This window comes from Phocoena phocoena, chromosome 19, assembly GCF_963924675.1.
Source record: "Phocoena phocoena chromosome 19, mPhoPho1.1, whole genome shotgun sequence".
Classification (NCBI taxonomy): Eukaryota; Metazoa; Chordata; class Mammalia; order Artiodactyla; family Phocoenidae; genus Phocoena; species Phocoena phocoena.
The window spans coordinates 500,107-522,441 of NC_089237.1; the positions used below are offsets into that span (position 1 = coordinate 500,107).

Below are 22,335 nucleotides of genomic sequence, written 5' to 3' on the forward strand. Positions count from 1 at the left end.
TGGATGATTGCTTATAAAACAGTTCCAAGGGCAGGGCAGCCCGTCAACCAAATGAAGACTCTTCTCCATTCCGACTGCAGACAAAGTTGCCGGTGCTCGAGAAACGGCGCTGAAATGAGGGCCCTGGACGTGGCTGAATACGGCAGGGCGGGAAGACAGGAGCGGGGGAGGTCTTGGCAGGAAAGGTCTGAAGGTGGCCTGGAAGATGATGGCCTCGTGGGGACAGCTCCCTGCGGGGCTCAGGAAGCAGGTGGCTGGAGGAGGGTCTTTGCAAAAGGTGATGATTGCAGCCGGGTCATCTGAGACTTTTTCTTGCTCTCTGCTGATCCCGGGAAACTCTCTGCCTGGTGACTCATGCTCTTGGGCCTCAGGGAGACACCAATCCTATGTGAAAAGTTAATCCACGCCAACATCAGTGTGGACACACGTGGGCTAAGTGTTAAATAGGCCAGGTGGCATAGGCCCAGGTCCTTAGAGACTGTCCAAACGTCCCCTCCATAAGAAGAAGACCGACGACAGTGGTTATAAGCCCAGCGAGCTGGTCAGCGCTCCAAGGGCAGGGGGACAGCTCAGCTAACTGGGCAGCTGCAGGGTGGGTGAGGGAGCCCGTAACAAAGGGCAAGAACCCCGAGGGTGGAAGGGGTGGTGGGGAGAAGGGGGCCAGGAAAGGAGAGCGTGGCCATGGACTTCAGACAGAGGTCAGGACCAGGTTCCTGAGAGGGCAGAAAGCAGCATTTTGTACAGCTATTTCCCAGCTTTGAAGGTGATGGAACAAACTTTGAAAGGTAGGAGTGAGGGTGGTTTTCTAAGCAGGCAGCATCTGGGAAGGAAGCACAGAGGAGCCAGTCGGGGTGGGGGGGCACGTGCTGATGCCCCCCCCCCCCACCGACCCACTCCCCCTGCAGCCGTGAGTGACCGTCCTGCAGCCCCGGGTCTGCTCCCATCCCGGACTGATGGTCAGGCCCCTCCCTCAGGCAGTGATTAAAGCTCGAGAAGGGGACCACTTTTGGTGGGGTGATCTGACTGCAGATATCAAAAGCATTGAAATTGTTAGCAGCCTCTGACCTCGTAATCCCTCTTCTCTGACCCCAGTGATCAATGTTCATCACAGCCTTATTTATGACGGACGTGAATAGGAAACTCCCTCAACACCTGCTGTTCAGGAATCCATTGGGGGAGCGTATGCTACATATCCCAAGAACAGAGTATTATAGAGCCATTAAAAATCAAGTTTTTAATTTAAGGATACAGAAAATGCTCATAGTATCTAAATATTATTTACTATATATATATACATGTATTTATTAGATAGCTAAGTAAAAATCAGGACACAAGAATATTTATGTAATATGATCCACTTTGTGAAAAACTAAAATTATACGTGTGTACAAGTGAAAAATAAAAAGGTCTACAAGGAAATATACCAAAGTGTGCACAGTTGTTAGCCCCTGGGGAAAGATTATGGGTGATAATTATATTCTCCATTGTTTTCTATATTGTTTAAAATTTTCTCACTATGAATATATGTATATGAATACTATAATCAGAAAAAATAACATTCATTATTATTTTAAATGAAGGTAAAATATACATAAGACGTACCATTTTAACCATTTTTAAACGTATAGTTCATTGGCATTCAGTACATTTACGTTTCTGGGCAACCATCACCATCCAAAAAAATAACATTTTTAACTTGAAGTTTTCTGTACAGATTGAAGGAGAGGGCTGGAAGCTAGAATTTTCAAATTTCCACATGAACACATCTCTCAGCAATTTCCCGAAATTGACTCAAGCATAAACTAGGGTCTGCTCCACAGAAACATTGAAACTGACTGTATCATCAGGATTGTTTTAGTTGCAAGTGACAGAAAATCAGGAAAGGGAATTAATTGACTTATGTAGCCGGCATCCGGGCTTAGAGAGGATGGTGCGGACAGGTCCTCGGAGGAAAACCTGGGAACAGATCCCGGAAGAAGGAAGGGTGCTTTTCACCGAATCAGCAGATGCTCGCCACACAGAGGTTAGGGAAACATCCTCCCATCATGCACCAGCCCGGCCCCTGCCGAGGCTGGTATCGCTGTGACACTGACGTTTCTCAATTGAGAAGCTTTTTTATGGAGATGAAATTCACATGACATAAAATAAACCATTTTTAAAGTGAACGGTTCAGTGCATGTAGGTAGTACATTCACATTGTTGTAAAATCGCCACCTCTATCTAGTTCCAAAACACTTCCATCACCTGACAAGGACACCCTGGACCCACTAAGCGGTTAGTTCTCACTCCCCCTACCCCCAACCCCTGGCTGCCACCAACTGCTTTCTGTTTCTATAGAGTTACCTATCTGGATATCTGATACAAATGGAATCTTACAATATATAGCCCTTTGTGTCCGGTTTCGTACACTTAGTGTAATGTTCTCAAGCCTCATCCACACTGTAGCATGTGTCAACACTTCATTCCTTTTTATGGGAACGTTCTGTCGTATCACAATTTGTTTATCCACTTACCCGCCGATGGATATGTGAGTTGTTCCACCTTTTGGCTACTGGGAATAGTGTGACTATGAACATGTGTGTACATGTATTTGTTTGGACACCTGTTTTCAATTCTATCGGGTACACACCTAGGAGTTGAATTGCTATATCATAGAATAATTCTCTGTGTAACTTTGTGAGGAACTGACAGAATTTTCCACAGCGGCTAAACTGTTTTACATTCCCATCAGCGATGGACAAAGGTTCCAATTTCTCCACATCCTTGCTAACACTTGTTATTTTCCTTTTAAAAATTATTATTAATTATTATTATACCATAGCCCTCCTAGTGGGTGAGAAGCGTGACACTGATTTCCAGGATAAGGGGTCTGAGGATGTGGGTAGCGAAGGTGAGAATCAGAGTCTGGAATGGGCAGAGCTGGTCCCAGAAACCCTAGCAATGATGCTTGTCCAGAGGCTCTGGCTGTCCTTTCAGAGTAAGCGAAGGTCTGTAGGATTCACCTGGGCTTGGCTCTAGGAAGTGGGACTCCTTCTGGGCATGACAAATTGGTCTCTCAAAAAAAAAAAGGACCTGCTTCAGGTTATCTGGAAGCCTCTAGCTTCTGGAAACCGTGATGGAGAATGACATATCCCTCAGCCATCACTTGTAAAGATCATAGATTCTACTCATGCATGGGGAGAGAAAACAATCTCCTTCCGTCAGTCATTAGCATCTACTGGCAAATGTCTAAAATTTCCCGGCAGATCTGCTGTCCATTTGTGGGAGAAACTAGGTCAGGCTGTGTTTCCTGCCCCTTTGCAGGACAGTGATGATGACGGATGGCCCGCTGGGGTGAAAGGCCAGGGCTGCTCGACCGACCGGCTCGGGGACCCTGGCCGCTCCAGCAAGCCACACCTCCGCACACCCATAACTCCGTGATCCCCGGCGGAGTGCACTCACGTGCCCCGGAGCGAGATGGGTCTGAGATTCAGTTCCACGTGTTGGCCATGAAGTGACTTGGGCAAATTGCTTGATCCCTCTAAGCTCTGGTTTCATCATTTGAAAACCGCACAGATTGCCCAGAACACCCACCTTGAGGGTTTGTGGGGAGAATAAAGGAGACAATGTATTCCAAGGGTTCAGCACGGGGTCTGGCTAAAAGGAGCAAGTTTTATTATTATTTATGACACATTCAGTTATAGATTCCTATGGTGGAGGGTGTGCTTCTAGACGGTTCATCTTCTAGAGCGCCAGGCGCGTCCCTGAGCGCACAGGAGAGGATGGCAGGGAACGAGAGGGCGGTGAGTTCTCTGGGCACCTTGGGCGCACCTGGTACCAAGCAAGCGGGATGGGCCAGGAGCCCTCGCGGGCCCACCAGGCGGGCGCCGACGGCGCAGCCAGCCCAGGCTGGCTCTGCAGAGTCGTGGGGACAATGCCGGTGCCTGTGGGTCATAGCAGAGCTTCCTGGACGACACCGGGCGGAAAGGTGCCCATTTCCCCCTCCTCCTTGGGGTGTCCTCCATGTGTCCCCCCGTGCCCACTCCCGTTCGAGGCCCCTGCCTTTCGGCCCCGAGATGACAAGCCTTGTTAACTGTCTAGAAAGCTTTAACCCCTAAGCAAACCGACTGCGGTCCTTCTCCCAAACAGTGAGAGGATGGGGCCAGATCCATGGTTCTCAGCCGGGGTGGCTTTGACCCCGACGCCGCGGACATTTGTCCATGTCTGGAGACGTTTTCGGTGGTCACGACTGGGGAGGGGGGTGCTAGTGGGAGGAGGCCAGGGGTGCGGCTAAACGTACTGTGGCACACAGGACACTCACCGCCGCAGAGAATAATGAACCGCAAATGTCATGGTGAGACACTCGTCAGGCGGAGAAATCCTGAAAGGAGTAAAATACCGGATTCACGGGCACCTCCCAAAGGGCGGGGCGGGGCGGGAGGCAGCTCTCCGCGGAGGTGCGCAGGTTGCTGGGCAACCCTCCAGCCCGGTCTGCTGCGGGGGTCCCGGTTTCTGTCCCGGCAGAACGGACAGGCCTGTTTGACTTCATGCGTCCCCTGGTTGGGACGATCAGTTACAGTCTTCCCATCGTTAGGGGCGAGCAACAGCCACCGGAATGGAGGCAAAAGCCCCTGGACGAGGGGACGAGGGGACGAGGGGACGGGCTCTGCTCCTTCTGAGTCACGGCCGCGCCTGGGGAGGGGGCGGAGCTTCACCGAGACCCCGAAATCACTCAGGGCCTGTGGGACCAAAAGATCCTCCTACCTCCTCGAATGATTACTCTGTGCGCTTTCAGCCTAATAAAATTTCCCAGCATCTCCTCTCTGGCCTTTAGTCTTTCCTCCAAAGCCAGTTTATTGTTTTTTGCGCTGCTTTGCTTTGCTATAAATCCTTCTGGCTGCAGCAGTGGGTTTTGCTACTGAGCCCTGGGTAAGGACTTCTGCGGCGAGTCCGGGCAGCAAGATGGTCTCTCAGACCTGAAAAACCCTCTTTGATGTCGAGCTCTTCTCTCCCGACAGCCCCTCCCGGCCCCTGCAGGCCTTGGAAGGTCGTTTGAGACAGCTCGCAGAAGGGGCCCCGGCCAGGACTCAGCGTGGCCAGTGGCAAGGAGGCTGGAGTTCCGGGATTGGCTTACACCACCAACACCCATCCCCTGGGGCACTAGAGGACCCATGTTTACCCCAAGTCGGCCCCAGATGGTGTTCTGTTAGCCGAGAGGAGCCCGGCATGGCGATCAGGTAGGCCACGGACATTCAGAGTTTCCCCAGGGAACTGTGCAGTAGCTGGACCAGGTAAAGCACCTGTCCGGCCCGGCCCCCCTCAGAGGGGGACTTCCTTTGCTCCTCTCTTTGACGACAGGGTGGGGAGCTTTGTGTCAGATGGCTTCCCCCCTCGGCCATGGATGACTGGGCCACAGGTGGGAGCCCGACCCCCAGCAGCCAATCCACGGGCTTGCTGGTGACCAACGACACGGCCTGACCCAAAAGGGCCCCAGGCCAGTGTGGTTGGTTGGAATTTTGAGAAAGCAGACAAGTAGAGGGGGCGGAGCACATCCAGAAGGTTATATCCTGGCGCATCTCTCTCGAGATGACAAAATTGCAGCGGTGGGCAAAGACCTGTGGTTGCATGGGCGGCGGCCGGGAAGAGGTGAGTATAACGTAGCAAAAGGGAGTTTCCTTCTGGAAGGAACAGCTCCCGATCTCGAACATGGTGGTGGTTATGTGACTCTACACACGCGGTAGGGTTTCATGGTATCACACGCGCACGCACACACGCGCACGCGCACAGCATGTAAAACCTGGTGGGATCCGAATAAGGTCTGTCCTCAGTTAACAGTATTTCACTCGCTCGATGTCCTGATTTTGCCGATATGCTGCGGTTATGTAAGACATCATCACGGAGAGAGAGGGGTGGGGGGTATGTGGGCCCTCTGTATTATATTCGCAGTCTTTTGAGCCTTAAATGATTTCAAAATAAAAGGGTTTAGAAAGAAAAAGAGAAGCTGAGATGCCGATGTGAGAGACAGAAAGAATTCACCTCCCAGAACTGCCAGAGACCCCAAGATTTCCAGGCCCTGCTGGGCACAGCTGTGCTGATTGCAAACCTAGGCGCCCGGGCAGAGCGAGCTCCTGGCACATAAGTCTTGACGTGCAGTTTTTATTACTTCCTTAGGAAACAAATCCCCACAGCAGAATTGCTGTGCATTTTTAAGACTCTTGTTACCTGGTGCCAAATCGCCCTCCGGAAGAACCGTACCGATTTATATGCCACCCGCAGCGTACGAGAGGGCTGGCTTCCCCAAGTCTTGCCAAAACTGGGTTTTGATCTTTAAAGAAGGCTTAATCTTTGCCAATTTGATAGATGAAACTTGGTGTCTCATGTTTGTTTGTTTTCCTCCAGGAATTCTAAATTCTTGAACCAGGTTGGACCACATAATCGGCTACTTACCTGGAGATTGGGTTTGTTTATTTATTATTTATTTATTTATTGGTCACCTTCATGAAGTTGCATTTCAAGGTTAAGCCCCTAACTTGATAAAGGTCACTAAAGAAAGGCCATGTGAAATTTGCTACTGCATTTATTTTTTTAAAACTCCCCAAATATTGTAGAGGACATCATTTCTTATATGGCTCACTCTCTCTTCCATGTAATAAAATCACACCCGAGAATTTCCTTTGGGATTCAGTGCTAGGAGAGGCTTTCATTCCTAGAGGAATATATATGCTTCCTCTTTTCCAATGGTTCCCGAGTTTTTTGGCTGCTAGGAAATACAAAGCCAAGTACGGGGGTCAAACAGCAATTTTGTTAACTCTTGTGGGAAATATATTTATGTTTTTATTGTCTTTGGTCCTGATCTTCTGTTTTTATTTATTGTCCACGTGGAGTGTTTTAAGCCACTTCAGATCCCGTGGACAGAGGCAAAAGCCTAAAGCCCTCTGGACCGTGAGTTCTGGTAAATCACTGCCACCTGGATACATAGCCCAGACCCGCACCTCATATAGTGCTCACGGAAATATTTGTTGGACGAATTAAGGAAGGAACTTGACAACAAACCAACAACGGCATTGACATTGATTGAGTAGAAATGCAAGTTACTAGTTGATCCAAGAGCAAGAAAATGTTACCAGGGAAAGTAGAGCTTCTTGAGAAGCAAAACAGAAGGAAAAAAGTACCGAGAGTCTCAAAAATGTTCAGTCATTCTATTTCTGGGAGCCCAACTGAGGAAATGATCCAAAATGTATTCAAAATTTTAGGAACAAAGATGTTCATCGCTGAGTTGTTCAGAATAATTAAAAAACTGGAAACAACCTAAAGTCCAGTAATAGGGGAATTCGTAAGAAAACTAAGGTAGTAGCCATTTAAAATATTCAGTACAAAGAGTTCTAATGACTTGAAGAGAACAAATGTATGCAGTATTACATGAAAAAGCAGGATACAGAATTGTATACTCATTATATTTCTCACAAGGTAAGACGATGCACACAGAAGGAAGGAAATAAACGGCGCTGTGATCAGTGGTTATCTCTAGGTGGTGTGATGAGGGGGGAATTTTATTATTTTATCTTGACTTTTCTATAATGTTCCAAATTTTCAGTAACAAGCATGTATTTTACAATAAAAGGCTTGATTAAAAAGAGGGGGAAAAAAAAGACACAAAGCAATAGCAAGACTTACTGAAATGCATTTTGGGACAAGAGTCTCATTCCATCAAAGTACAACCAAAGTGGTTTCTTGCTTCTCTTCCTGACAGCGGTCACTGCCCTGGAAGGCTCACCTACCTATGATGTGGTGTTTTAAATACGTCCCCAAATCCAAAGTGGTCCTTAGTCCTCTCCCCTTGAGTGTGGGCTAGACTGAGTGACTTGGTGCTGAGAAATAACAAATGGTGGAAGTGATGATGTGTATCGTCCAAGATTGATGGTCCAAGGCATTGCTTCTTTCTTCTGAGTCTTGGATCATTCGCTTTGGGGGAAGCCAGCTGCCCTGTTGTCAGACGTTTGAGCAGTGCTATGGAGACCGGAGGGGTGAGAAGCTGAGGCCTCGTGTCAATGGTCACGAGAGTGAGCCTTCTTGGAAGCCGACACTCCAGCCCCAGCAAAGCCTTCAGATAACGGCAGCCCTGAGTGACACTTGACCACAACCTCATGAGAGACCCTGAGCCAGTCCACCCAGCGAGGTCACTACCAAATTCCTGACCCACTGAAACTGTGAGATAATAAACGTTTGTTGTTTTAAGTTGCTAAGTTTTGGAGTAATTTGTTCTGCAGCAGTAGATAACTAATACACATGGTAACTATTAGATCTACATGCAGGTACGTAGGGTGTATGAGTACGTATGAAACTTTGAAATGATTCAATTGGGTAAAAATTCGAATTTGTGGTTTCCTTTACTTCTTACTGCATTTTGACAATATGTATCAAAAGCCCTGAAAAGGCTCATAGCCACTGACCAAAGATTCCAACTTTTTGCGGACTTCCCTGGTGGTCCAGTGGGTGAGACTCCATGATCCCAATGCAGGGGGCCCGGGTTCAATCCCTGATCGGGGAACTAGATCCCACATGCTGTAACAAAGAGCCTGCATGCCGCAACGAAGGTCCCACATACCACAACTAAGACCCCATGCAGCCAAAATAAATATTTTTTTAAAATTCCAACTTTTTGAAATTTATCCTAAGGATGTGGAATCTTCCCACAAGAATATAATTCCAAGAGCAGGGATTTTGTTGGTTTGGTTTATTGCTGTATCCCCAAGATCCAGAATAGTACCTGGTCCATAGTAGGGGCTCAATAAATATTTTTTGAATGAAAGAAAGAATGAATGAAATACTGGTTAAGTGTGTAAAGATATAAAGATTAGAATATTCAACAGTGTTGTTTATGATAGAAAAAGTTGAGAACCTCCTAAACGTTAGGACATGAGGCTGAAAGTAAGTGATGGGTTAGGAGGCATTATAATGCATATGTACAAAATGGAATATTATACAGCTCTTAAAAAACAATACAATTATGTGGAAAGATCTAAATTTTGTAGTGGAATCTTTCTTAGTTGATGTCCCCTGAATGGATTAACAGACTTTTTTTTTTTTTCTCTACAAAACACTAAATAATGCCCATGACATGCTGAACATCTTTTCTCTGTGGAATTGTGTTCTCACTGTGACTTAGTGCAAATCAGCCAACTTATTCCCCAAACATCTGATGCTGCTATATTGTTTTTTAGTTAAATAATTTAAGCAAATGCCTCAGAGACTGAAGATATACGAGTGCAAAGAACAGAATTGTTTCAATGAAGACACAATAGGATGTCTAAGAAGGATAATAAAGCTGAGTTTTTAAAAACGGCTCTAGAGCTAGTTGTGGGCAAGGCTACTACAAAATACTAGAAAATACTGCAAACATCAAGAAGGACTTTGCATTCAGGTTGCTTTGTGAATATTTTGCTTTTCTTCAAATAACCTCAAATTGGCAATTTTCAGTCAAGCATTATGGGTATAGTTTATGCAAGAAGGAGCCACAGAGAGAGAAGACCTCATCCTTTCTGAATGTCGTGTGTTTACAGGCTCTAAGTTACATAAAATGTTTAAGGAACTTGCATGTCAACGTTTGCCATCCCCATTTTAGATGGCCAGCTTAGGGTCCCGGTAAGTTTGATATGAGAACTTCACTGTCCCCGTTATGAAAATGTAACAAAATAATTAATAATAATTAAGTGAAATGAGCAAATTATCAAGAATTTTTTTGTTTTTTAAATTTTATTTGTTTGTTAATTTATTTATTTTTGGCCACGTTGGGTCTTCCTTGCTGCGCACAGGCTTTCTCTAGTTGCAGCGAGCGGGGGCTACTCTTTGTTGCAGTGCGCGGGCTTCTCATTGCAGTGGCTTCTCTTGTTGCAAAGCACAGGCTCTAGGCGCGCGGGCTCAGTAGTTGTGGTGCACGGGCTTCACTGCTCTGCGGCATGTGGGATCTTCCTGGAGCAGGGCTCGAACCCGCGTCCCCTGCATTGGCAGGTGGATTCTTAACCACTGTGCCACCAGGGAAGCCCCTATCAAGCATTTTAAGTATGACAGTGGTTATCTTGGGATGGGGAGGTTTTCTTTCTCCTATCTGTATTAGCTACAAGAATCAGGTGTTATTTTCGTAAATTTTCCAGAAAGTAAAAACACCCCCAGAGTATTCTGCCCCCACCCCCACCCCCCCCCCCGCCCCAAGTCCAACCTTTCCTCCCTGGGCTGCCCTTTGCCAAAGAAATCAGCTCTTCCCTGTTAACAAGGTCTCTGGCCACTAGCTGGTGCTGACCCTGCCCGGCCAGCCTTGACTCTCCCTCCCACACGCCCTGCGGGTCACCTGCACTCACTACTTCCATTTGTTTCTGACCTCTGGGAGGTCTCAACACCAGGGTTGTCCTGTGGGGGGAGGGTGACCCCAGAGCCAGCCCCCCGCCTGCCAGCTCGCTCCTTCCTCTGGGGCTTCTCCAGGTGACAGCCAGCCAGGTGGGGCGGCTGCAAAGGGACCTGCTGCGTTTTGAGAACCGCAGCGCTATTTTTCTCTCTCTACCCACACCCAGACAGCTCAAAAAAAAAAAAAAAAAAAATCAGATGAAGGTGGGAGAGAGGCTTCCAGAAACAGTTACAGAAGGGCCTCTGGTCTCATAGGCATCAGAGTCAGATGAGAAAAGGAAACTTCCCTTGGTGATGGGGTGGGCTTTGCAGGAAGCCGTAAGGGGAGAAGGGCCCCGGGAAGGTCCCGCACACCCCAGCCAGGCTGCCTCTTTGGTGCCCTAAGTGTTCAAGGTCAGAAAGGACAGAGAAACCTCGCTGTGATGCTTAGGAGTTATAGAACTGGAAACCAGTTAATTAACCTGGGCCTCAGTTTCCCCATCTGTAAGGTGTGAACAACGGCTTCTATTCTGCAGGCGTGCCATGGGGATTAAACGAGATGATTACGTGGGAATTACGCAGCGAGCACTGGATACGAGTCAGTCCTTCCCCTCCCACCTGTTTACTGATTTCCGTGTGGTTTTGACCCCTCCCACCCATCCTTTCCTCCATCAGACCACAGCCTCCTGCCCCCTCCTCCAGGAAGGCCCCCAGCGTGGCTCACATCTGTTCTCTTCCATTTGGCTAGGTTTGCCGGGCGTTGCTCACCGGGAATTGTTCTTTAATCTCTCTGGACTTCGCTTTCCTCTTCTGTAAGATGGGCACAGTAGATAGGACCTACCTCAAGGAGTCATTGTGGGCTTTAAAACATGCACTTAAGGTAACCAGAAGAGTGCCTGGCATGCTTTTGGTACTCACTCAGTGTGTGCCTGTGTGCGTGTGTGCATGTGTGTGTGTGTGTGTGTACTTTTATTTTTTTGCCTTCTCCCTCCGTCTGTTGAGTCCACCACTAGCTCTTCCTGTTCTTTAGAACCAAATTGTATTTACCCCTCTCCTGCCTAGAATAGGCCTCTCTGCAATGTATTTATTGAATTGGCTTTTTAAAAAAAGCATCTCAGGGAGACATCCTGTTCTGCTTTCTTAGAGCCAAAGCACTGCTTGCACATCCTCGCAGGCTCCGCTCTGCTCCCCGCCCGTGGTGTGGACTGTCGCCTTTGCCCGTGTGTGTTAGCGTTTCAGCTGAGCCAGGATTTCACCCCAGAGCACTCAACAGGCTGGAGAAGAGAAAGCTCAGGGCCGTCAACAATCGCCCAAGTGTAACCGCAGCAGCAGTGCCTCTAGGTGCTGCCTGGTGGCACAGATTGACAGCTTGGGTTTCCTCGGCTCGCGAAGAGCGCTGAGAGCTGGTCATGAATTAATTCTCGCGTGCACATCTTGTCTCCTTAATCAGCCTGCGAACACCTCGAGCGCACGGGCCATGACACGGTTATGCTTTGGGTCACAACTTGCCAGCCTCAGAGCAGTCTTGGCATCCATTCACTCATTTATTCATGCAACGGACATTTTTTGGAGCCCTACTATGTGTGCAGTACTGTTCTAGGTGCTGGGATCCAGCAGCGAACGGGATGGACCTGCTCGGTTTTCTTGTAGAGCTTATATTCTGATGGGAAAGGGCACACACACACACACACACACACACACACACACGAGTGAATAATCAAGCCAGCACTTTTCTGAGCTTACCTCCTACCCATTGAATTCACATGCCACGAGCCAGATTGTATGAGGCTGGTGGGTAGTGTGAAAGTTTGCGTTTATTCTAAGATCATGGGAAGCCACTGGAGGGCTTTAAGCAGGTAAAGGACCTGCTCAGACAAGGTCATGCTGGCTGATGCACAGAGGGCCATGGGGCGGGGGTCAAGGGCAGCCTCAGGAACCAGGCGGGGAGACCGGTGGACATGGGTGGAAGTGGACGGCCTGGGGGCCTGTTTCAGGGCAAGGTTCTCGGCAGCAGCACCGCTGCCGTTTGGGGCTGGATCATCCTTTGCTGTGAGGGCTGCCCTGTGTGTTGTAGAATGTTTAGTACCATCCCGGGCCTTTGGCTTTTATCTACTAGACGCCAGTAGCCCCTCTCTCCAGCTGTGACAACCAAAAATGTCTCAAGACATGGCCAAACGTCTGCCCAGGGGGCAAAATTGCCCCCAGTAGCGAACCACGGCTTTAGGGTAGACCCAGCAGGTCTTGCTGGTGGACTGGACGTAAGTGGGCAGAGCTGGACACAGGTTGGTACCGGACGCAGGACAATCAGAGAAGCCCCTGCCACCGCAAGGCACACTGCCCACCATCTCAGGGCAGGGACAGAGGGTCAGAGGGACGGGGCGCCTCTGAAGCCACAACACAGGCTCGGGTCCCCCGGGGGGTTACGCTTTCACTCTGTCTCTTTCAACAGCCGTTCGCTGCTCATCGCCGGCGTGGGCCCCTCCCCCCTCCCTCCCTCCCCCCATCCTCCCTCCCTCCCCCCCATCCTCCCGCGCAGAGCGGGACGGGGGGCTGCTGAGCCCAGGGTGCCTCAAGGCTCGTCAGTGCCCCTCAGTCTCCCTCCCTCGCGGCTCGGCCGCCCCTTCTCGCGAGGACCCAAGTCCTGTTTACAGAACATCCAGGCACACGCCCCCATCAGCCCTGCTCCTGGAGGCCGAGGTTGGCTCAGTGATGACCTTCCCACCGGGGACTCCCCGGTCCGCTGGCACGCGGCCCCGTTTCTCAAAAAGGGCTGAGGGAGAGAAGAAGCCGTGCTCTCGCTGCAGCCCTGGCCCGGCTTGGTCTTGGGGGGCCTCGCGCCGGGGCTCCCACCGGGTCGTGAAAGCTGGCGTCCATTGCGGGAGATGCTCCACACAGACCCTCGGCCCGATGGGGCCGCACCGTCATAAGCAGCGCCTTTTGCACGCGAGGAAACTGAGGCCCCGGGAGACACAAACAACTCGGCCCCGATCGAGCAGCTACCCCCGGGGGGAGGCCAGCAGGATGGCTGCAGAGCTTTGCTCTCAACCGCCCCCTGGCCTGCCTCTCCTGGGGTGGGAGACACAGGGCGAAGCAGGGGAGAAGCTCACGGGCGTGGATGCACCATTGGAGGTGGCCACGGGCACCAGGCCCATGCGAGGATGGGGCACGAGGGGGACGGGGGAAGGAGCCATGAGGGGGACGGGAAGGAGCCACGGGGGGACGAGAAGAGCCATGAGGGGGAAGGGGAGGAGCCACGAGGGGAGGGGAGGAGCCACGGGGGATGGGGAGGAGCCATGGGGGGATGGAGAGGAGCCACGGGGGATGGGGAGGAGCCATGGGGGGATGGAGAGGAGCCACCGGGGGACGGGGAGGAGCCATGGGGGGGACGGGGAGGAGCCACGGGGGCCACGTCAAGCTGAGCGACCCTCTGAGTTGGCTCAGCCGTGAGCTGCCAGCCCAGCCAGAGCCCCACCTGGGTCGTAGGTACCAGGCGTGTGTGTCTGGGGGGCCGGGGACAGGCTTCCCGGGCAGCCGGGAGCCGCGATCTCGAGCTTAATGATGCATCAAGTCCTGACCTCCTGGTGTTCAGGCCACCCCCTAGGCCTCCGTGGCGCCAGGAGGACCTGCCCACCTGATCTTGATGGGCCTTGGGGTTGCCCCGCGGGGTGAATCGCGGTGGGCTGAGCCAGGCCCTCCCTGTGGCCAGCTGCTCCGAGGACGCTGCCCTGCTCCGTGCCGGATGCACGCGCTCCATGCCGCATCGCAGCCAAAGGGAAAGGGAACGCAGGGCTGGGCCTGACGCACGGAAAATAAAACAGCACCTGGTGGGAGCGAGGGCAGAGGCTGAAAAGCCATTTTAAGCCGCCCTCCACATGGCCTCTTTGCCAAGGCAGCGGAGTAGCAGCCACGAGCCGCGCGTGCCTGTGCGAGCAACCAGCCCCGGGCGAAGCCTGGGCCAGCCCAGAAGCCAGTGACCACTCGCCGCTCCCAGGGCCCTAGACGAGCTCCTTGCTGTTCCTCATCTAAACCGGCAGCGGGAAGACCCTGACCTTTCGGGAGATGCAGGGGGAATACAGCAGCTCGCGGACGGGACGTTAGCCCCGTGGACACCGGCACTTGGGTCATCTAGTGAGCAGGCTGGGGCAGGACCCTGAGGAAGGGATCACAGGGCAGAGCCGGTCGGGAGAGGCCGGGATCGCATGACCCCGAGAGCGAGAGTGGGGAGCAGCCCCCCAGAAGGAGGTGAGCGCACGAGCCAAGACCGCCGCGGCTTTCAGAAGTAGTGATTTGCTTGTTTCGCTTTGTTTTCTTGGTCTTTAATTCTGTTTGAGGCTAATCTCCTCGGGAGTGTTGAGTTTTAAGACACTGGGTGTTTTGGAAGGCTCCCTGTTTCACATGTGAAAATTTCCCCGTTTTTCACCCGTGAGTATAAGTACAGGGTGAAGGCTGCTGACGCTGAACGCGGGGAGTCCTGAAGCCGAGCGCACAGGGCAGCCGACAGGATGCGTGGGAAACGTCTGTTTCTGGAGAAAAATTCCCAAGATTTGAATTCCTTCTGGAGCCCTTCTTCCAGGGTGGGTCTCTGTCTTGGGACGACATCCTCACCAGCTGCTGTGTGTCCTGTGCAGTTTCGGGGTGCAGGGACCTGGCAGGCGGGGGCCACGCCAACCTTCCCGTCTGCGCTGTTCCCCAGCTGGCACGAGCCCTGGCCTCCGTAAATGAAAGACTCAATGACCTGCCACTATTTTTATCCCCGTAACTGTTTGGGTTTCAATTCAAAGCAGGAAGTATTTTAGGAAATAAAAGACAGTGACCCTAAATGGAGAGGCACACACGACACAGGTGAAAAGACAGTAGCGTCCACGGGGTGCACCCAGACTGAAATGCTACACTCGCCAGGTGAACACGATGAAAACTCACTGTGATGCCACAGAGGGATGCAAATGAGACCGGGGACACGAAGGAATGATCATTATCTTTATTTATACACACTTGCTTCCAAACTACAGTTAATGTATCTAACAAAGCGTATCATGCAAACAAGGATTAGAGGTTATGTGAATTAGAGCAATGCAGTAATTTGTACATCCATTTCACCTGCGATAAACCCAATGTGATCTGACAGCTGAATGGCCTCTACATTTTGCCAGCAGGTGCCTGACAGAAGGGAACACTGCAGCCTCCGTCTCTTCCTGTCCCTCCTCCACACACATTTGGGGTCTGACATAGGATCCTTTCCAAGGATGCTTTAAACACGGCTTGTCCTTCAGCCCACCCTTCCCCCTAATTCACGCAGCAAAGCAGTGATTCCAAATGTTTCTGACCATCTACAAAAGACATTCGAAAAGACCCTAAGAGAAGAGACATGAGGTGAATTTTTAGCCTCAGAAGGAAAACAGCCTTCACGGATGATTCTGAATGGTCCACTAACCCCCTCAAGAAAAGAATCACAGCTTTCCAGGAAGAGTATCACCGAGAATCTACCAACAATCACAGGAATAAATACTCCTAAAGGGAAGCAGAGGGGCAAAGACAGAGCCGTTTGATCAGAAAATGCAAAGCCACCTTTTGTCTTATTTTAGAAAAAAAGGTTCTCATAAAGTAGCCTTGACAAGTAGGGTCCCGTCTACTCACTAGAGATGATGCCAATGGGCACATCTGCTGCTTCTTTCTTGGGGATGTCAGGGTAGTTCTGAGTCGCCCAGGGACCAAGTTCTCGCAGGGCATCACTGAACCTTCACAATGTATGCGAGACCTGGGGGCCCGTGGGGACAGGAGACAGAGCTGAGGAGGCGCCCCCCCATCCCCATGCCAAAAGGTGGTCGCAGAGCCTCGCAGGGCAAGGAAATGGGAAAGCTGTCCTAAAGCTGCATCTGGAAAGGGGACACTAAAGCCATCTTTTTCCTGCGGTCCCAAAGTTTCTAGACTTTAGACAGTTGTCCCCAGTGTCTCATTAAAAACACGGAGGGCATCATTCTGCTGACGTGTTCCACCTGGACTCCCAGTCGTTGTGATGAGGACTCCATACCCCACTGGATGGGAAAATCCTGCAGTGGGACTGCAGGACAGGGGTGCTCCAGCTGACCCCAGGTGAGTCCTCCTACAGGCTCCGTGTGATTGGAATCTTATGAAACTGTCAGTAGTTTTATTTTAAAAACTCATTTCTAAGGAAGAATTGAGTTAATAAAGTTCTCTATAAAAAAGTACAAATAGCCCAGTATATTCAGATGTTCTGTTGGAATTAACAGATTAATTTCTTCCGTAAGGTTTCAAAAAAGTCTTTGGAACGTGTGGGCCTTAGTGTGGGTCACTTTGAGGCTGTTTGATGACTGAGTTGGACCTACACCGTTATTAACGGACAGCCGATCACACACATCAGTGGCGCTGGGATCCTGGTCATTCCGCCCTTAACCCTCCTGACGAGCCCCTGACACTATCGGATTAACAGAATTGTGGCCAACACCATTTCTACACGGCTGCCTTCACCCACGTGTAACGCAGGTAACCTTTCTAACAACAGAAATATACAGCATTCCCTAGATGTGCTGCGTCAGCCCACACGGGAAATGACAGAAATACTGACAGTCAGTATATTTCATAAAATGTAACCCAAGCAACTCAAGGAAAAGGTTTTAAAAACATTTCCCAACGCTCCCTGTCAAATTAGGGTGTGGTCACGAACAGCGAGAAGGCCTTCTGCTTCCTGTGACTGTCAGGCCTTCCCTGTCCCCGCGACCCTGAGAGTCTTCATCTCTGGGTCGCTGCCCAGCGTCAGGTTCACGATCGATCGTGACTCTTTAGTGCTGCCCCTGCTGGGCTTAAAGAAGCAGGAAATGGTACAATAGGCGACTTCACAAGACCAAGGTGAGAAAATGACTGTCAGATGGTGTTTCCTTCCTGAGGCTTTTAAAGACCTAAGACCCTCACTTTGTCCTCCCTTCAGCACTGAGCAAACAAACGCCGGCAAAACACTCAAATCCCTCCTGCTACGTGGAATCGGGGAGGTGGGGGGGGACCTGCAGTGTTAGTTGCTTTTGCTCTGTCCCCGCTCCCCCCTCCCCGGACCCCCAGCTACAGGAAGTGACAGGGGAAAAGTGGGTGCGAACCCACCTGCTGGATGCTTCGGCCCCGCCCAGAGAACCGGGAGCCTCTTCGAGGGGGCAGGGAGGACGCTGCTGGCGCTTGGGAGATGCTGGCGGAGGAGGGCCAGCAGCCGCACCGGACACCACCCGCGGCTCAGCCTCGGGGACCGCAGCGCCCCTCCCTCCCTGCCGGCTTCCTCCCGCTGCAAGCGTCCGCCAGCCCTTCCGCACTCAAACCCACTCTTCCCTAAACTCCCTGCCGACCACGGCTAAGGACCGTGGCTCTGAGGGGCTCGACAATCGTTCGCTGAATCGCGTTAATCAGGGTCCTCACGCTCTCCTAGCTGACCGGCTCAGACCAAGTTTCCGGAGATCTGTGAACCCTCTGGCTTTCTCCCAAAATCCGGATAGGAAAAAGCCTAAGCATCTCCGAAGACACGACAAGGCAGAGGCTCTGCATGCACGTGAACAAAGTAGCAGCAGACGTGACGGAGAGCCATCGCTCGGTTCCCGGGGTCTCCTATCGACCTTCTGAATCATTCCAGCCTCGAGCGAACCTCCCATTAACCTCTGCGGGCAGCACGTCCCATATTCTTCCTTCAACCCAAACCCCTCGTGGGTCTGACGGCGATGCCCAGAGGAGGGCCGCCAGCGCACTGGCCGCAGCCTCGGAGCAGCCGCCTCCCAGGGGAAGGTCACGGGACCAATCTGAACGGCCTTTCGCGTCACAGTGTCTGGCGGGGGACCCAGCTCGAGCTGGATTCCCCTGCGGGCCCGAACCTCCATGGACCCCAGCGACACAGGCTGCGCCCGGGGCTGACCCTTCTCGGGTCCCTCAGTGACTTGGCCCCTCAGGGCCTCCTTGTTATCCCAGCCCCTTGGAAACGGCGGCCCCTTCCCTGCGGCTTTACTTTACGTGACCTCCACGAATGGGGATAAAGCCACAGACCTTTATCAATCCATTCTGCTGACGGTTACCAACATGACGTGTGCTTTCAGCAGAACTGTCTTGGGTTGCTCAGATTTTTGAAAAGCATTAGCTTCTATCTACATTCGGGACACGGCAACGCACCAACACGCCCCATCACGGTAGCACTTCACTGGCACTGGAGCTTCTACTGTTTTCCCCCAAAGTTTGTCCTCAAGCCTGCAGTCCCTCACGCAGAGTACAGGGCCCCCCAGACACGGTATTTCCTTTAAAACTTTGCCACGCACTCAGAAAGGATAAAAAACCAGCTGGGATGTTTCCTAGAGATGAATCATTTGGAAACGTGTTGGCTGTGTGAAGGACAGCGTGACCTGCCCGGGGCTTAGCGCGAGCAGGCAGCGAGGGGCTCGGGAACACGTGGTTCAACCCCGCGGGCTCCTTGCTGGGACTTTCCTCACCCCTGGGGCGTAGCTGGGGATCTGCCGTCCTGCTGTTGCTCCGTTCCGGGGCAGGGTGACCGGCCCTTCTGCTTCTTAGGCTCTTTCTATACTTGGGTCCCTTTTCTATCAGACCAAACGAGGTGCACCTGGGGAAGATGCAGCCCCCGGACGTGCACGGACCCATGGGGCCACAGTTCTGCAGCCGGGGCCCCTCTGGAGCCCTTGAGTCTACGGTCCGTAAGAGGTGGCAGAAGAATTTGCTCTTTTCTGGTCTAACCTGTTCCCTACCCCATCTCTTCCTCCAATCAAGGCTTCCCAGGATGGCCGAGGCCTCTCATCCCTAAGACCCCTCAGCGGTCGTGTGGCAGCTGAAATTCAGGCAAACAGCCAGAGAGTAAAAGTGAGAAGACGCTTCGCTGGGACACGCTTTTGGGGAACGGGGCACCGAGCAGCCCCCTGTAAGGACTGACAACCACGTCCCTCGTAAACGTTCTTTCCGCTCTTTCTGACCGGCTCCCGAGGACCCCGCACTGTGACGCTGCGTCCCACGGAAGTGCTCCTCACAAGACAGGGAAGGCCGCTTCTAGCAACACCCGAGAGGGCATCTGCAGCCTCCCCAGAGCGTCTGCTGACGGCTCCAGGGCCTGGCTGTGCCTCACGAAGTCCGCACGTGCGGCAGCGGACGGCGGGGCGTGCCGAGGACGGTGAGATGGACAGCACGCTTCCGGGGCATCCGCACACGCACGTCAGGAAGGGCGTCTTCCTGTCCCTGCTACCCCGGGTCTCCAGCAGCAACAAGGCTGAAGGGAAGAACCGACTGAGCGAAGGGCAGCCCGCGGGCCGTGACACCACACCTGCACGAACGTTCTGGGGGCGCGGGAGCTGAACATCTCCTGCTGCCACGGGAGGACGCGTGACGAAGGCGACAGGGCTCAGAGGCTAAGAGGAGTCTCGCCTCGACGGTAACCCCACAGCCCCGACGAAACTTCTGTTTGCAGGCAGCATCGAATATTTTTACGTATATGTGTATGTAAGCCTAACTGATCATGCAAAGTGGCCATTCACCTTCGAAATCAGATCCACTGCAATAAAAAGTCAGCACGCCCGACACAGTGCCAATGCAGGGCACGCACGGAGTCGGCGTGGGGAAGAGGAAGCACAGCGGCACAAAAGGAAGCTAACACTTAATCAGAAAAGCAGACTAGAAACCGGAGCCGTCACAGACACAGCACAGTTGTGTCTTATAAAATTATTATAATACTCTGTGTACTTGATACGATTATATCAATAACATAGATTCACTTGTTATTAAGGTTTATTCTAAACATGCAAAATTCATTGCATGATGCCTTTGCAAAACATTTAAAAATCCTTCTAGCAATAAAACCTCTTTGAGCTGATACGCATCCAGGTTCCCTGTTCTACAGCTTCAGGTGTTTCATTCAACATGAACCGGAAACGGGGGACCAAAACCTTACTGTTCATCCCAAGAGGATGTCGAGGGCTGGAGACGGGAGGGGAATCGATTCTAGGGGCTGAAGTTACAGTCAACACTTGGATTAACTTACTGTACATCGTACTCTCGTAAACACCACAGCCTATTAAATAAATAAGTACAAAAGGGGTGGGAGGTGTACGCTCCGGCTTCTTAGGAAGTAGGCAGCGAAATATCGGTGTGAGGGGGGTTGGCTAACAACACTTGTGTGTAGTGGCATGATCGCTGATGGCACCCTGGATCCAGAATAATCTCCCAGAGATTAAAATGAACATCACACGCACACTGATCTACCCTTGATCTGAAATGACTTCACATGCTCATTTAGCGGAGTCCTTAGAAGATTTGGCCTCTTAAAAAGAAATGCAAGTATCGAGACAGTTATCAGCCAAGTAGGGTACAAGACGACAGATGCCCCCAACACTCATCTGAGGTTTTCTTCCTCTCTTTTTCTAAACTGGTAACTGCTGGACCGTAACTGTGAGTGGGTTACGACTGTCAACCTCTGGGAACAGTGAGCTTGCAGGTGGGACCAGATTCCTCCCGGCCTCTTGGGCCCTAGGGACCGTTTCCATCGAGGCAGAGAACACCAGCAGCGGGTCCTCTGAAGCCCCAATCCCACCTCCCCCGGGTCCCACCTTGCTCACTCTCTGGGCTCCCCGTTCTTTTACTCCAAAGATGTCTTGGGCGGAGATGTTTCCGGCTCCCTGGACTGGAGCGGGTTCCTTTGAACATGTCTGGTTGGGGGATCCGGATGGTGAAAATCAACAGAGGGTCTGGAAAACATGTCAAATTGTACCAAAAACAAAAAGGGGGGGTAGAGTCTGTTTGCCTTCCAGGAAGGGTTAACCTACCGCCAGATGTGACCTCTACACAATTAAACTGGATGCTGTACACGACACCACCTGCCGCTAAGATGATGCTCTTGGTTGCGAGAGACCCTGAACAGCTGATCACGTTTGGACTAATAACCCTACAGTTTTCAGGCCTCCCCTGGAAACAAGGCGGTGGCCTTCAAACTTTAGGGCTGAGGATCATTTCCCACGGCTGGGGGCAGGGGGCAGGGGCTGGGGAGGCGCCTGTTCTCAGTGCTGAGTTTCATACTGTGCTCTGTAGGATGGGGTGCACGAACTGGGGGTTGACATAGGAGAACCCTTCAAAATCAGACTGGTCGATGTTAGCGATGACCAGCTGATCAGGCGGTGTTAAGACAGGCTGCCCTCGCGTGAAGAACTTGTCGAAGTTTTCTGCTCCTTTGCCGCACTGTGGAGAGAAAAGAAAAAGAAGGAGCGGTCAGTAGGTTATTAGACCCCAGGCGGCAGCTCTCTGGGCCTCTGCGGGGAGGAGCGTGGCCAGGGCATCAGGGCTGGCTGGGCAGGACGAGTTCTGGAGGATTTGCAGGCCAACGGGATTCGAAAGCAAGGCAGAGCGAACAATCACAGAGAGCCACTCAGCTGTAAACCACCCAGCAGCCTCGGGACACCCCAGGCGGGAGGGCCGTGTTGCCGGGAAGGCGCCAGCGAGGCCACGGCCTCTTATTTCTCGTCCCGTCACGGAGCCACGAGCACGAGGCCGCATGCGCGGGGCCAGCAGGCACGCGTCCACGCTGAACGGCTGGGATGTGGGTGGAAATGAGGGCAGTGGCCCCTGAACTGAGAGGTTGGGATACTGTCCCACGTCTGGTTCTTTGCAAGCCTGTCTGTAATACAGGCTTGTATTAACACAGTAAAAGCTGTGTTATTCTTGTCTTCCAACTGGGAGGTTCTAGAATCTCAGCCCCGAAATTAGTCTTCAACCAGGAAGGGGTCAGCGTAGTGGCAAGGCTGGGCCATTCTTCCCTGGGCTCGGCGGTCTAGGTACGTCTGGTCAACCGGCGGACAGGTCGCCGTGGCAGGCATCGCTGGTGGCTTCGGTCTGGATCAGGTTTATGCTGGTGCCCCGAGAAGGCGGTCTCCGTCCTGGACACTCATTCCTCTGCCCCTGGGTCCACCAGGGCACTTCGTTAAGATGGGCTGCGGGCAGAGCTGCCCTGGA

At 51.9% G+C, this 22,335-nt stretch overlaps 1 protein-coding gene across 1 annotated transcript in view; it reads right to left on the reverse strand.

Annotated features, from left to right (window-relative positions):
- Positions 1–21,120: 21,120 nt before the first annotated feature.
- The window catches only part of PRKCA (protein kinase C alpha), a 364,351-nt gene continuing 363,136 nt past the window's right edge, over positions 21,121–22,335 (reverse strand). Inside the window, exon 17 of the mRNA XM_065897487.1 lies at positions 21,121–21,564. Coding sequence (XP_065753559.1) covers positions 21,400–21,564 — 165 coding nt within the window. The 3' untranslated portion in view covers positions 21,121–21,399. The remainder of the gene's footprint in view (positions 21,565–22,335) is intronic.